Consider the following 15,242-nt stretch of genomic DNA (forward strand, 5'->3'; position numbering starts at 1 on the left):
TTTCGCCCCCACTATATTTGCCCTGGTATTTACTGTATGTACATATCTATAATTGCAATTAAAAATTTAATAAACCTTACCCAACATTGAAAATAAAAAAGTTCACTCAGGTATTGTACTCACAGATCAACGAGTTCCAAACGGTCTGGTTTTACGCCTAAGAAGTCTACCATTGACCGCATCTTGGCACGGACAGTTCTCATGGAGCGCAAACGTGAATATCGGCAGAGTTTCTTTGCAGCGTTTGTCGATTTTCGCAAAGTATTCGACTCAGTTGATTGAGCTGCCCTATGGGACATCCTGAGGGTTCGCGGGATCCCCTCGAGGTTGTTGGATCGAGGTTGGTACTGTGAGTGCTGTGCAGAGTGGAGGCAGAACCTCTGCATTTTTCCCAGTTGATTCTGGTGTTCATCAGGGGTGTGTTCTTGCTCCTACTCTGTTCAATGCTTGTATGGACTGGGTGTTGAGCAAGGTCATGGGGTCCCGTGGCTGTGGGGCATCTGTTAGTAAAGAAAGATTCACAGATCTTGACTTTGCGGACGATGCTGTGATCTTCGCGGAGTCAATGGAGGCTCTGATCGGGGCACTCAAGAGACTCAGCGAGGAGTCTTGAGTGTCTGGGCTTGCGAGTGTCCTGGATAAAAACCAAGATCCAGGCCTTTAATGACCTCTTGGGCACAGCCATCAGCAGTGTGTCTGTTTACAGAAGGAGTGTCGACCTTGTCGAGAGGTTTACTTACCTTGGCAGTGACACTCATGTCTCCGTTGACACTTCCTATGAAGTCAGTAGACGGACTGGGACAGCATGGGGGTCATGAGGTCGCTGGAAAGGGGTGTGTGGCGCGTCCGATATCTATACAAAAGGACGAAGGTCCAAGTCTTTAGAGTCCTGGTGCTTCCTATCTTGCTATATGGCTGCGAGACATGGACGCTATCCAGTGACCTGAGATGAAGACTGGACTCCTTTGGTATGGAGTCTCTCTGAAAAATCCTTGGGTACCGTTGGTTTGACTTTGTGTCAAATGAGCAGTTGCTCATGGAGTCCCAAATGAGGCACACTACCTGCATTGTGAGGGAGCATCAGTTACGGTACTACGGCCATGTGGCGTGTTTCCCTGAGGGTGATCCGGCTCATAAGATCCTCATTGTTGGGGACCAGAGTGGCTGGACCAGGCCAAGGGGGTCGCCCACGTAACACCTGGCGGCGGCAGATAGAGGGTCATTTCCGGAGGGTGGGACTGGACCACGCGTCTGCATGGGGGGTCGTGTAGTGGGTGCAGCAACGCACTGTACCAGTGCATGTTCCCCAACTTGACTTGACTTGTTTATCAATGGAGATTGCATGGCTATGCACTTGTTTTTATGCACCTGAACTCAATAATTTGGAGGGGTGTTCACATACTTCTAGAGTGTATAATAGTCTGTGTAAAATACTCTGTGTATGGTAGAAGAATAAAGTTAAATACACCATAAATAATGTCTATGTTGAACTAAGTGTCTCTGTTTATTTAGTGCCTTTAGTCTTTTGAAATGGCATACTAAATTTGAGCATGAATTAAATAAAAGATGTATACCTAAGTAAAATGAGGACTCCAAAATACACCATAAATTTTATCTGTATACTGTATATTGATTTCATAGTGAATAAAATTATAATGTACTTTACAGACCACCTAAGACCACAAAATAATTGAATCTGAACAATGTACTGCATGTACATAGTAGACAATTGTAGAGACACTACAGTTAAAAAGGAAAGGTCACTCAATTTAGATGCAAGTATTTTTAGAACAAAGAGAACATATAATAATATTCTCAATAGAAAGGACAGCTATTTGCAGATTTCTTATAGAAAACTATCTCAGTTTTACATAATTTCTAGTACCAACACTAGAGAATTTCTGCTTTGATGGAGTAACTGACTGCAGTTTGATGAATTCCATTTTAAGTTCTTCATCTCAGGAATGTTGATGTAAAATGGACCACAGAGCACTGCTACATCCTTTCTAAGGCTTTTGAAGGCTGTGGACATTATCTGTAATTCCACTCATAATCCAGACATTTTGCTCTATTTTATGAGTGCACTATGTGACATTTCTTGCTTTTTCACTTTCACTTTCTGATACAGTATTTCAAAGTACAAAAGTGATAAGTTTCAAGCTCTGTTAGGGATTTTTAATCTCAATAGATCAAACAATGTTAAAACCATCTATTACTAATTCATTACTACTTTGTATTTCGGCCTTTAGACTATCTGCATGATCTGCAAGACTAACCAACATGGCAATACCTTGCATCCATTCATCATTTTTGCAGCTCAGGCACAAGTTTGTTTGCTCTGCAGCTACAAGTGAGATCTGTATTTCAGATTTGCAAAGCATGTTCAAAGAATTGTTTCAGTATGCCTTGAGGGCTCAACCTGTCTATCTAGGCATAACAGAAGCGACTGTGAAGGTTAAGAGTGTCTTACAGACAGGTTCAGAAGGTGCCTGTACTGCTTGTAATTTAAGCCATTTGTACAAAATTAGCATAAGTAAGGACTACATCCAACACATTTCCCAATGGGTCCTTTCACTATACAGAGGCGCCAGTGTAAAATTGAATGTTTACTGATAATAAACTTGAACTTGAATACTATAAAAATGTATTTAATATAATCCATAATGAAAGTCAGATATTTGTCCATTACTTTTATAAGTAGTGCCAAATCTCTTATTATTTACAATGCTATAATTGTGACTAACAGTTTCCAATTAGATGGAAATAATTGGTGAAGGCAAATTTTTACCTGTACAGATATTTAATGTGGATGACACTGGACTATACTGGAACAGGATGCCAGACTGATCTTCTAAATGTAAGGAGGCAAAGTCGATGCCAGGCTATAAAGCAGCAACTCTGTTGTTTGGTGGCAGTGCTTCCGATGATATGAAGCTGAAGCCTCTCTTACTGCATCATTCAGAGAACCCATGAGCCCTTAAAAATAGAGCCAAGGGCTCTTTTCCTGTTGTGTGGAAGAGTAACCCCAAAGCCTGGGTTACAATGGATATTTGGATATTGTAGGTACACAAATACTGCTTAGAGAAGGACGTCCCAGTCAACATTCTATTGATGCTCAACAATTCTCTGGGCCACCCCCCATTTATGGACGAATTCCACCCCAATGTCAAGGTAGTGTATCTGCCACTAAATACTACGTAGCTTGTCCAACATATGGGCCAATTGCAATTATATTGCAATTTTCGTCAGGCAGTAAAGGTGACTGATGAATCAGGAACAACCTTGCAACAATTCTGAAGGACTACAACATGTACAAGGCCATAAAAGCATGAACTTTGCTTGGCGTGATGTTGTGGCTGTCACCATGAATGGGGTTTGGAAGAACCTTTGCCTACAGTTTTTTTCACAACCTTTGTGGATTTGAGAAGGTGGATGAAGAGTCAAAAGTGGTCTTCAGCAACTTACTGACCCTCAGCAAGAAGCTGGATCTGCAAGAGGATAACTTCACTGAACTCCTTTCTATGCAACATGATGAGCTTACCAATGAAGACCTGATGGATTTGGAGCCCCAGAGAAATGAGGAAGAGAAACAAGAGAAAGATGAAGTAGTAACAGAATAGATTCCCGATGGAAGGAAATGGCAAGGGGATTTTCTTTATTTGAGAAAGCATTGGCAGTTTTTGAGGCACAGGACCCAAACATATTGTAGAACAATACACGAAGGTTGCAGCAGCTGCTCATGATGCAACAAGTACTATTTTGTCATCTACGATGAGAAACAAAGAGCTAATACCCAGACAGCACTGGATCGTTTTTTCAAAAGGGTAGATAAAATTGAATCCAGGAACCAGATCCTGTGCCATCAATGTCAAGTGTGAGTAAAATTGCAGCCTGCCCCCCCATCTCCTACTTCTGATGATTCTTTAGCTCTACCATCTCCCACCTCCTCTTCCTCCTCCAGTCAATAACTCTTCTTGCCTCTTCACTCAATACCAGCTCCTGTATGCCAGCTGATTTTTAAAGTAAGATTACAAATTATTTCTTCAATTAGGATTAACAGTTTTTTTCTTTAATATTACTTCTAGCCAATTTACAAAAAATGTGCATGAATTTTTGCTACGTATGCTAGCTCGCCAGCTGTAAGCAAGTGTACTGAGATCAGCTGACTGAAAACATGGAAGGAAAAAAAGAATTTGGTTGTTGTTAAAATGCACTCTAAATCAATACAAAAATATATGAAATATTAACTTTTAAGGGTTATTTGTATTATTGTACGTATGAATGAAATCTAGAACAAAAAATACAACTATATTTTAAAAGCACTTTCTTGTGTACTGTACAGTACAAATATGTTTTCTACAGGAGTTGAGGAGAGGTAGATTAAGTCTGCTTACGTAGGCTAGCTGATAGTGTAAACAGAGATATCAGTGGACGGAAAACAATGGAAACAAAGATGAACTTTCTGTTGTTTATTGTTAAAATACACAAGAAATCTGTAATACACAAATATTAACTTTTAAAAGCATTCTCTTGTGTACAAAAAGTTGTACATATTTTCTATAGGAGTTGAAGGTTGTGGGTTGCATTGTGTTCACTGGGTGCCTATGCTAACTTTGCTGGACTTACAAACAAGTTGGACTTGTGAACGCGCTCTTGGAACGGAACTTGTTCATATGTAGGGGACTTGCTGTTTTGTATTTTCTGATGAAAGGATACATGCTCATTTTGAGTTAACAGCGACTAGCATAGGTGGAGCTTTCATATAAAATAGCAGTCCATATAATGGATGCTCCAAATTATCATGATAAAATTAACAAATGTCTATAATTTCTTTTGATATCCACACAGTAATCTTGGTGTTCTGAAGCTATGGTTTTGTAGCAGCATGTATTGCTTTCTTTTCACTGCAATTGTGGATAAAGGAAATTGTCTTCAGACCTCCATGACTAATAATGGCTACCAAATAAAAAAATCATCCCCACCATTATGACAAATGGCGACCATACAGTATGTGACAAAGCAAGCTCATTACTACGCACATTTAAGTTTTCTAGCAGTAGTAGGTGCATGAAGTCCCACTCACAGAACCAAAGGTATTCATCCCAAATTAGCATCACTTCACATTTCCTATACACGCACCGACAGTTTTCAGTTACTCTAAGGCTCACTGTAGCAACAGGCTGTACAATTTTCTCTCTCTGGTTTGTCTTTCTGTCATTCCCTTTTCTACCTTTAGTCTACTGCAGCTATTCAACAGTGTACTTTAGCTAATACAGGCAAAACATTAGAAGACTAAAATTTTATCATCCTTGATATAAAATTTGTAAATTACCAAGTCACTAGTTTTAATTTTAACCTTGCATCAGGTTTAATTAAGAGTGACCTCTCAAATTCTACAGTGTACATTTTTTATATTTTAAATTATATTTAGAAAACATATTAAAGTCACATCACAGATCAATTTTTGAATAAAGTTCTTCATATTTTCTAAGTACAATGTGCTGCAGTACACTGGTCTTATTCAGATGATCTATCTCCACCCAAAATGCAACTTTATTTTTCAAAAGCTTTGTATTCTGCATTTCTTTCTACCATTATGTTCTTTGATGGTATCACAGGGCCCATACAATTTTAGCACAATATAAAAATTTCTGATGTTCATCAAAACAGATACCACATAAGCTTAATAAAGAGTAGCTAAATAAATGGCTGTGAACCTTCACTGCCTGTATAAAAAGATATAGCTACAGTGCCCTCCACTATTATTGACACCCCTTACAAAAATTAGTAAGAAGGGTTAGAAAAAAAATCAGTTTGCTGAAGAACCGTCATCTTGCGCTGAAAAAATGAGAAACACAAAGCCCTCATCAAGAAATAAATATTTTTAACAAAAACTCATGTGCCACAATTGTTGGCACACTTGGAAATTAATGTGAAACAATGTAACTGAAGGATGTTTCCCATTTAAATTGGACACTGTTAAGTTGATTGGAGTGTATAGAAACTTTTCAGCTGAAATCAATAATTTCCTGATTAACTGGGATAAAAATGTGAGAAGACACAGCTATCATCATGGCAAAGAAAAGAGAACACTTAAACCAAATGAGGGAGAAGTTTGTTGCCCTGCATAACTTAGGAAATGGTTATAAAAAAATAGCTACTTGCCTGAAAATGCCCATTTCTACAGTGGGGGGAATAATAAAACAGTAGTCATCAACTGGAACTGTGACAAACTTGCCAGGAAGAGGACTGAAGTTTATTTTACCCCCACGTACAGTGAGCAGGATGGTAAGAGAGGCAATAATATCTCCAAGGATCACTGCTGGGGAATTGCAAGAAAATGTAAAATCCTGGGGTTATCAAGTCTCCAGAACAACCTTAAATGGCATCTCCATGCCAACAGATTATTTGAAAGGTATGCCAGAAAGAAGCCTTTTCTGTCAGTTATCCACAAATGTAAGCGCCCAGAGTTTGTAAAACGTTACTACAACTTTGACTGGAACCTGTTCTATGGTCTGGTGAAACAAAAATTGAACTTTCTGGCAATAAGCACACAATTACAGTAATCCCTCCTCCATCGCGGGGGTAGCGTTCCAGAGCCACCCGCGAAATAAGAAAATCTGCGAAGTAGAAACCATATGTTTATATGGTTATTTTTATATTGTCATGCTTGGGTCACAGATTTGCGCAGAAACACAGGAGGTTGTAGAAAGACAGGAACGTTATTCAAACACGGCAAACAAACATTTGTCTCTTTTTCAAAAGTTTAAACTGTGCTCCATGACAAGACAGAGATGACAGTTCTGTCTCACAATTAAAAGAATGCAAACATATCTTCCTCTTCAAAGGAGTGCACATCAGGAGCACTGAATGTCAGAAAGTGAGAGAAAACCAAACAAATCAATAGGGCTGTTTGGCTTTTAAGTATGCGAAGCACCGCCGGTACAAAGCTGTTGAAGGCGGCAGCTCACACCCCCTCCATCAGGAGCAGGGAGAGAGAGAGAGAGAGAGAGAGAGAGACAGAGACAGAGAAAAATCAATACGTGCCCTTTGAGCTTTTAAGTATGCGAAGCACCGTGCAGCATGTCGCTTCGCGAAGCAGCTGCACACAGAAGGTAGCAACGTGAAGATAATCTTTCAGCATTTTTAGACGAGCGTCCGTATCGTCTAGGTGTGCGAACAGCCCCCCTGCTCACACCCCCTACGTCAGGATCAGGGAAAGTCAGCGCAAGAGAGAGAGAGAGAGAAACAAAAGTAAGTTGGGTAGCTTCTCAGCCATCTGCCAATAGCGTCCCTTGTATGAAATCAACTGGGCAAACCAACTGAGGAAGCATGTACCAGAAATTAAGAGACCCATTGTCCTCAGAAATCCGCGAACCAGCAAAAAATCCGCGATATATATTTAAATATGCTTACATATAAAATCCGCGATAGAGTGAAGCTGCGAAAGGCGAAGCGCGATATAGCGAGGGATCACTGTATTTGAGAACTCAAAGAGATATGACTTTTCCGGCATGCCTTTTGACACCTCTGTGGTGTAACTTTGCCTTACATCCACAGATGTATATTGTATGTTGACAATCCAGGTCTTAACCTGTCCTAGTATGACACAACATAAAACTTTGTTTCACTACGTCTGTCAAGGTAGTGTAGGAACCACTGTGTTCAGTTTCAATGAGACTACACAGTTACAGGTGAAATAGAATTTTTGAAAATCTGTATTTTTTAAATAATCAAAAGTATATGAGTGGATTTATTTACATTAGTTTATATAATTTCCTTAATAATTACATAATTAAAAAAAGAGGTCCTAAAAATGAATAATTAAAACAGTAGCACATTATGCAAGACTATATGTGAAAAACAGTTATAAATCCCAATACATTCATTTATTTAAATAGCTAATTAGCCAATGAAATTATATGGGCAGGAACGAGAGCCGTGTCTTTCCTAAAATTTTAGACTCTTGAGACCTCACCTTGCATATCTCAGGCAAATCAAATTCAGGAATACAGATTTAAGAGCAAAACCCTTGAGCTCATAATCAGGGCAAATCAAAGGTCTTATTCTAGCCTAAGGATAAGGACATCACCATCCAGCCCACAATTATTATACCCAATATCTAAACCTGTCCAGTCCTGATGCTCTGACAATAACACACTGATACCACAGCTGTAAAGGTCAACATCACACAGCTCACACCAATCAGAGTGGTTACTCAAGAGAGGTGTATCTCTCAAGGCAGGAATATGAAAACAAAAAGCATGAAGACTGCTCTCTGTTAGGGTAAAATATTACATTTCAAAAGAAATCAGATACAACAAAAGCAGTTATCCAATAAAAAACAGTCCTTCTTATTTAACAAAGATATAAGCAAGTTGCTTTACTATACAATTACAATGCCAACTCCCTTTGAGAGTGGTGAGCACACTATGTGCATGGAAGTGGCCCCTTGCTTTTATCTCTACACATTTCATGGATATAAATGCTGTTGTAGCTTATCAGCAAATTATGGAACTGTGGCTACCAACTTGCCATATGCTCTACAAGTTTCTCTGATATTAGTTAAATATTGCTGTCACTTATTAAATCTATATTTCATAACTTACATCTATGGAATCTGTTAATGCAAATAAATATAAAGATCTATTTTAAATAGCCATGCTTGTAAATGCTACTTAATTTTGTTATTTTCTGTTACCAGTTTTAATTTGTAAATCTGTACAAGCATTCTAAAGACTGCTCTATGGGAAGAACACTGTATTCAGTTTGGTTTATTTTTATAAAGTGCTTTAATTAATATCACTTCCTGCTACAAGTCATAGTATGGTACATATAATTAACATACATACACGCATATATAAAAACATTCTCATACCCAATTAATCCAACTTTGAGTTTCAATGGGCTATTGCTACCCTGGCAGCAGTGGATGCAAGACGTAACATAGAACAGGAGAACAGTCCCTTACAGGGCACACATGCAAATACACACATTCAGCCACAGACAATTCAGCTTTTGCATGTGTTTCGGGTGTAGGAGGAAAGACCACACTAACATAAGAAGAATATGGAAATTCTGTAAATTCAAGGATCAGGCAAAGAATTTGAATACACGATGATTGGTCCGTTTTACCTTATACAGTACAACTGGAAGTGGGACCTACATCTGGATGTTTGTAATTATCATAGTGGAAGTAATCTCAAATTGTTTTATTACAAAACAAATGTGTGGAGCACATAGTAGTCTGACTCACAGCAGCACAACATGTTTGACCACAGCTCATACTGCTACAAATATTTCTAACTGATGCGATTTACTTAAGTCTAACAAGTGGCAATATATGGCAGACTTTAATGGTTTCCAAACTGTTGATTTCCTGAGTATTAGTGTTATGTAGAAAACAGCAGTTTGACTCACACAGGGACTGCTTCACACCAGCATATGTCACAAAGTTTTGAATTTTTTTTTCTTTCAGCCTTGTATACTCCATTTTAGGTTCTTACAATATTCCAAGCATCTCAAGAGCCATTTACTTCATAATGTTAGAGACAAATGTAAGCTAATCAACAGAACATCATCTGTCCTTGTGTGAGCTGCAAATGTTAGACGTTTCTCTTTCAGAACTTGCAGAGTGCAAAATGGAATGGGTATTATGCCAATCTAAAACTATAAAACTGTAACTGTTGTTCAATGTGAAAACGATATTGGGTAGTCAGATATTAAATGCAAAATAAAAACAAGTAAATCCCTTTCAATAAAAGTAAACCTATGTACATTTAATTTGAATACTGAAATAATCTTACATTGTATTTGTAATGTAGGGAAAATTCTTCACAGATACTCTTGTCTGCGGTTACCTAATTGTGCATTTCTCCCTTGTGCAAAAATAAAATCAAGACAATGACATGCTGAAAAATCAGTTTAAAGGCTACAGTGTTTAGTTCTATTCAAACCTTAAATAGCAGGACTACTTTTCTAACTGGTCCTTTTTTAATGTAGGCTGAAATTACTGTTTATATGTTTGGTATGTTTTCATTTTAGGTAGTAAAGACTAAGGTTTTGGGATCATTTAAGAAAAAAAAAAAAATATTTTGGTCTCCAGGTGTATGATACTCAAATTGAGCCAACTCAGGATTGTCATTTCATTTCAGACAGTAATTTTGGAATATCCATATTTTCTTGTTTTTTTATGTGAAATGTAAGCAATTCCAAGTCCAATGAATAACCTGAAATGGTATGAAGGTAAGTGGTATACTGCCAGAGGTTTTTTTTTTTTTTGTTTGTTTTTTTTTAAAGTTCAGGTTACCAAAACCAGAAAAATAATATAATTTTTAGAGTTTTAAAAAGGCCTACTTCAGGGAACAAGTAATGGGTTAACAGCTTACAATTTTCCTACAGCAATGAAATATAATCAAACCGTGAAGGTGATGCAAACAATTCCTACAGATGTCCCAATTTTTTTTGACTACTTGCATAAAAGCAGTGTTGGAACAAACTGTGCTGCTACACCCTCTGAAACATTATTTGGACAGTACTGCACTATATATTGCTATAATGGCGAGAAAAAGACAATTAACAGACAGACAGACCGACCAATATAACCCCTTAAAAGTGTAGGTCTTTCCTCCAGAGAAATTGCAAATAAAGCCACGGTGTCAGTGAGTAGTGTTTTCTATACCATTAAAAAGAACTTGGAAACTCTTGACAGGAACAGGTCTAACTGAACCAAAGATGCAGCAGAACCAGAAGACACGTTTCTGAAAATCAACACAGTAAATGTCTGATTTGACAAAAGCAGAAAAATTACCGTACATTCAGTACTCCCTTATAGATCCTTCACTAAAGTAGGTTCATCTCCCTGAAGCGGTTTTTTAGGCAGGTAAAATGACTCACCTGATGAACTTGTATTTCCACTTTTAGCGCCTCCTGCAGAGTCTGTAACTCCATCATTGATGGCTTCTCTCAGAACCACAGTCCTGGGGAGCTGACAGCCTGCTGTAAAAAATAAGAAAAATAAGCCCACTAATCACACTGAATAGGCTGAACTCAAACTGTTATTGTAGATGATAACAGCAACTAGGGCCACATAAAATTAAAGTAGCAGCAGAATATAACATATCTTTGTCTCAGTGACATGGAACTATCTTTAGCAGGAAAAAGAGAATACATAATTACCGAGTACCATGAAAGTGCAAAAGTAGCAATGTAACATAAGGTTGGTGTTCTACTTGGGTAGCAAGAAGGAAAGGCATGAAAATGTGAAGAGTCTGCATTAAACACTATAATATTAGAGTCCCCTTTAGCAAATATCCCAGAAGACACACGAGGAACAGATTTAAAAATATACAAAAAGAAGCACACCACTGTTAAATGTTTGAAAGGAAATAGCAAAGGTTCTAATCATTACTCCACAAGATGTATCAATGAACATTATAAGAAAATGTCAAGCAAATCTAGGGTGAATATTTAATTGTGGCAGCTCAAATGACTAATTAGGCTTCTATAAACTTGCTTCTCCTTTGCAATGGGTTCATTACACTTGAGCCCAGCTGCATATACATGGTGAGGATGAGAAAAATGTTAAATCATCAGAGTTCACCAAATGTCTAACATATTAGTAAATATTTCCTCTGTCACAAAGCAAAATGCCATACTTCAACTTCAAATATTACATGATATTAAGCTTTAAAGGTAATATCTACAGAGCCCACCGATAATTTCTACATCACATATACAGACCATTTTGGAAATAAAAGTTAAATTGTTTATCAAGGAGAAAAGAACACCAATACCAAAGCCCATTGAAACTTCATGGAATACATTGCATAATCCCTCACAAAAATTACGTAGATTACACAGGAGAGTACTTATATACAAGTACCAGAAAACCTAAGTCACAGTGTACCTATCTACCTAACTGTTTGGTCATAACAACATGCTTCAGCTGGCTTTCAACAGTCTGACTGAAGAGGTCCTGATGACTCACGCAATAGAGGTACTACAGTACTGAGACTCTTCAGACACTAAAGTTGCCATGGCCCATATAATGGGGAGAACTTGGAGAAAGTGAAGAGCACAGCTGATCATGCTGAATTGTGTCTGTTTCAGTCTGCTGATGGGTTCGATGGCTTTTGGTTGGGCAGGACTTGGTAGTGTGTCAGGAATTGTTACAATAAGGCATGCAGAAAAGAAAGACACCACTACAAGGGGAAGCATTCAAATGTGGAGGAAATATGATACGTTAGGAAGGCAGGGTTGCAATAACAGGGTCTGTGAACTAGATGGGAACAAGCAATTGATCAGAACATTTTTTGATCAGTGCTTTGAAGAGTTGGTCTGTCATGTTCTCCCCAGTCCATCCAATCTCTTCTCCTGGGGTAACAGTGACACAAAGGGCATGCCCTCTCTGACTAAGAAAAGGAATACTTTCTAGGTGGTTGCTATAAGGCCCTGGGAGGGATTCTATCACTGATAGCATGACCAGGTCCTGAATTGACTGAAGAAGCCATCTGCAATGGGCTCAGGTAAAGAAGACTATGCTGCCCTTGTTACAGTGGGTGAGAAGACACATTCGTGACGAACAGTGTCAAGAAGGCTTTACCACACAAGACTGGCAGCTGAAGAGTGACCTGGAGAAGCAACTCAAGTTCCCACATTCCACCAAACTTATGCCAGGCATGGTCCTGATATCCAAATTAGTAAAACATGTCGTTCTGTTGAAACTGACGTTTCCATAGGAAGTCAGAGGAGGTATATGAGAGGAAGAGGGTGAGATACAAAGAACTGGTAGGTGAATACCAGAGGGTAGGGTGGTATGCACAGTGCCTTTGAATAGAGGAGTCTTTAAGAGGCTTTGTGGGGCAATTCCTCTGTGGAGCCCTCAGCCCCTTGGCATACCAAGACAGCACAGCAGTAAAAAGCCATCAGGAATATTAATGAGGGTGCAGAGAGAGCCTTAAGATGGATGTGGAACAAAAGAATGGATCTGTAGACAACACGTGCCTAGCTGAGTCACCTGGGTGATAGTGTATGATTGTTGACAGACTCGAAGCACCTGAAGATGTGACCAAATGCATCACAAGATGTGTGAAATAACTAGTTTTACAAAGATTTTTCTATAAAATTTATTTTCACATTAAAGATCCAATGAAGTTACATTTTTAGAATTCAGGGTCCTATTTTGAAAATGTATCCATCCTTTTTCACAAACTACTCTGTCCCCTTTAGGGCTGTTGGCAACCAAGTGCCTTTTCCATTAAATTGATAATAACTTAAATTTAACTGAAACTTGGGAAAGAATTTTACAAGATACTAACAAACTTTATGGGAAAATTATTGGTGACAGTGAAAAACATTTTTTTCTATAACAGGATATAGCGGGTTGGATAATGGATGGATGGATGATTAAGTTTTTAATAGTTGCTGATCTATTTCACATCTCCCATAAGCACGATGACAGCTGGCAACAGCAGATGATAGGACTGTACAGTACATATTTTTTATTATGTTTTTACTATAGAAAATAAATGGGAGATAAAAATAATTTGTATTTTAACCAAGATCAGGGTCACCCATAGTACCAACTACAGCTTGTGTTGCCTCTTCTTGAAATTAACTGCAGTGATGCTCACTTAAAATAGAATTTCTGTGGCCCACTAGGATCAATTTATACGCAAGGACGGTAGTACATTGAAATACACTTGCAAGTCGAACAACATTAAAATCCACCCCACTTAAGTTCATCAAACATTCTGAATTCAAACCCATTCCTGAAAGTGTACACACAAGTTCTGAGAGAAGTTTCCGGTAACCTTGACAGTTAGTACAGTTGTTACATGTCATGTAATGAAAATTGGTACTTCTAAAAACTGAATACATATGTTATTTACAGTAATCCTCCATACTTTGTTCAACACCTTGCATCTCATCATATCTACTGTATGTTTTCCCTATTTTAAGCATTCATTTTCAATCCCACTTAATCAACCTCAATGTCATCAGCAGCATTAAAAACCAAATCTGGTTGTGAGGTGTCAGTCCAGTACCGGACAACGAAGACACCAATGAATGAATATTTCACATACATCTTGAGGAGTACTTATGGGTATACCCACAAAGACATGGGGATAAAATGCAAATAGTGACCAGGCGTGGAACTGAATGTGGCCTCCAGGAACTGCAAGCAAGAATCGTGACCAAATTTGTAGCACTGAAAACAATAATGAAATTCCTAATTCTCACATTACACAAAGTCTACAACCTCAAGCCTAGAATACTATAAAGTCAATTTATGGCACAGTGCTGTTATGCCACCTCCCTAAAATAAATGCAAATGAAACACTGAAACTAGGTTTCAAAAGCTTATCAGTGTGATAACCTGAAAGGATTACTGTTAACTGCTAAAAGAATTAAAAAAGAGACAGCCAGCAAGAAAAAAGTGTTTCAATAGAAATTGCACATTGTTTAGGCTTAATTAAAAGAAAATTACAAAGTAGTAGCTTGGGGTTAGCAGATGCCTTCTACACCAAATAAATATATAAAATAGAACAAAATTAAAAAAAAAAAAGCAAAAATTCCTGATCACTCAAAAGGTAAACAATAATTGGTGCTGGGTATCTTAAAGACAGCATCTTCTAAAGTAGACTGTTATTTAGGATCAGTTAAAAAGAGGACCTACAACTGGCAAGAACAAACATGTGCATCAGGCTGGGCAAACAATCAGATCAAATTTATCAGCTCTGGAATAAAATTCAGAAAGTTTGGACATGCTAAGATGATGAGTGTGTGCTACCTTAAAATTAATAAACCCCATGCATGCACATGATATTGAATTAATACAAGCCAAAACTTGTTCTTATCTATGAGAAAAGAGCTCATTCTCAATGGTTATTTTTTCCAAGCAGATCTTATTTTTATCAAGTAAGGCATAGTCTACAGTGGCGCGATATGGCTATAAACATTAAAAATAATATACTAGCATATTACTGTATATTAGTTACATTTTGTCTATGTATTTAATACTGCACCACAGAAATGAGTTATTACCTTTTTATTTAACAAAAATCAAAATATGTAAAATACATTTGAGTGGATGGCAATATAGTTTGGTATTTTTGAAGATGTAATTATTTTTTCCACAATAGCAGCCAGATGTCATTTGCTCCAAGCACTTGTTTTGGTATTTGAATGTTTATTTAGTAAATGCATCTAACCAAGAGGCTTACAAATACAGCTAAAGG

At 37.8% G+C, this 15,242-nt stretch overlaps 1 protein-coding gene across 1 annotated transcript in view; it reads right to left on the reverse strand.

Moving 5' to 3' along the window:
• The window catches only part of phf21aa (PHD finger protein 21Aa), an 81,882-nt gene that overhangs the window by 23,531 nt on the left and 43,109 nt on the right, over positions 1–15,242 (reverse strand). Inside the window, 1 exon segment of the mRNA XM_051922510.1 lies at positions 10,897–10,998. Coding sequence (XP_051778470.1) covers positions 10,897–10,953 — 57 coding nt within the window. The 5' untranslated portion in view covers positions 10,954–10,998.

The sequence above is a fragment of the Erpetoichthys calabaricus genome, chromosome 2 (genome assembly GCF_900747795.2).
Source record: "Erpetoichthys calabaricus chromosome 2, fErpCal1.3, whole genome shotgun sequence".
NCBI classification, from domain to species: domain Eukaryota; kingdom Metazoa; phylum Chordata; class Cladistia; order Polypteriformes; family Polypteridae; genus Erpetoichthys; species Erpetoichthys calabaricus.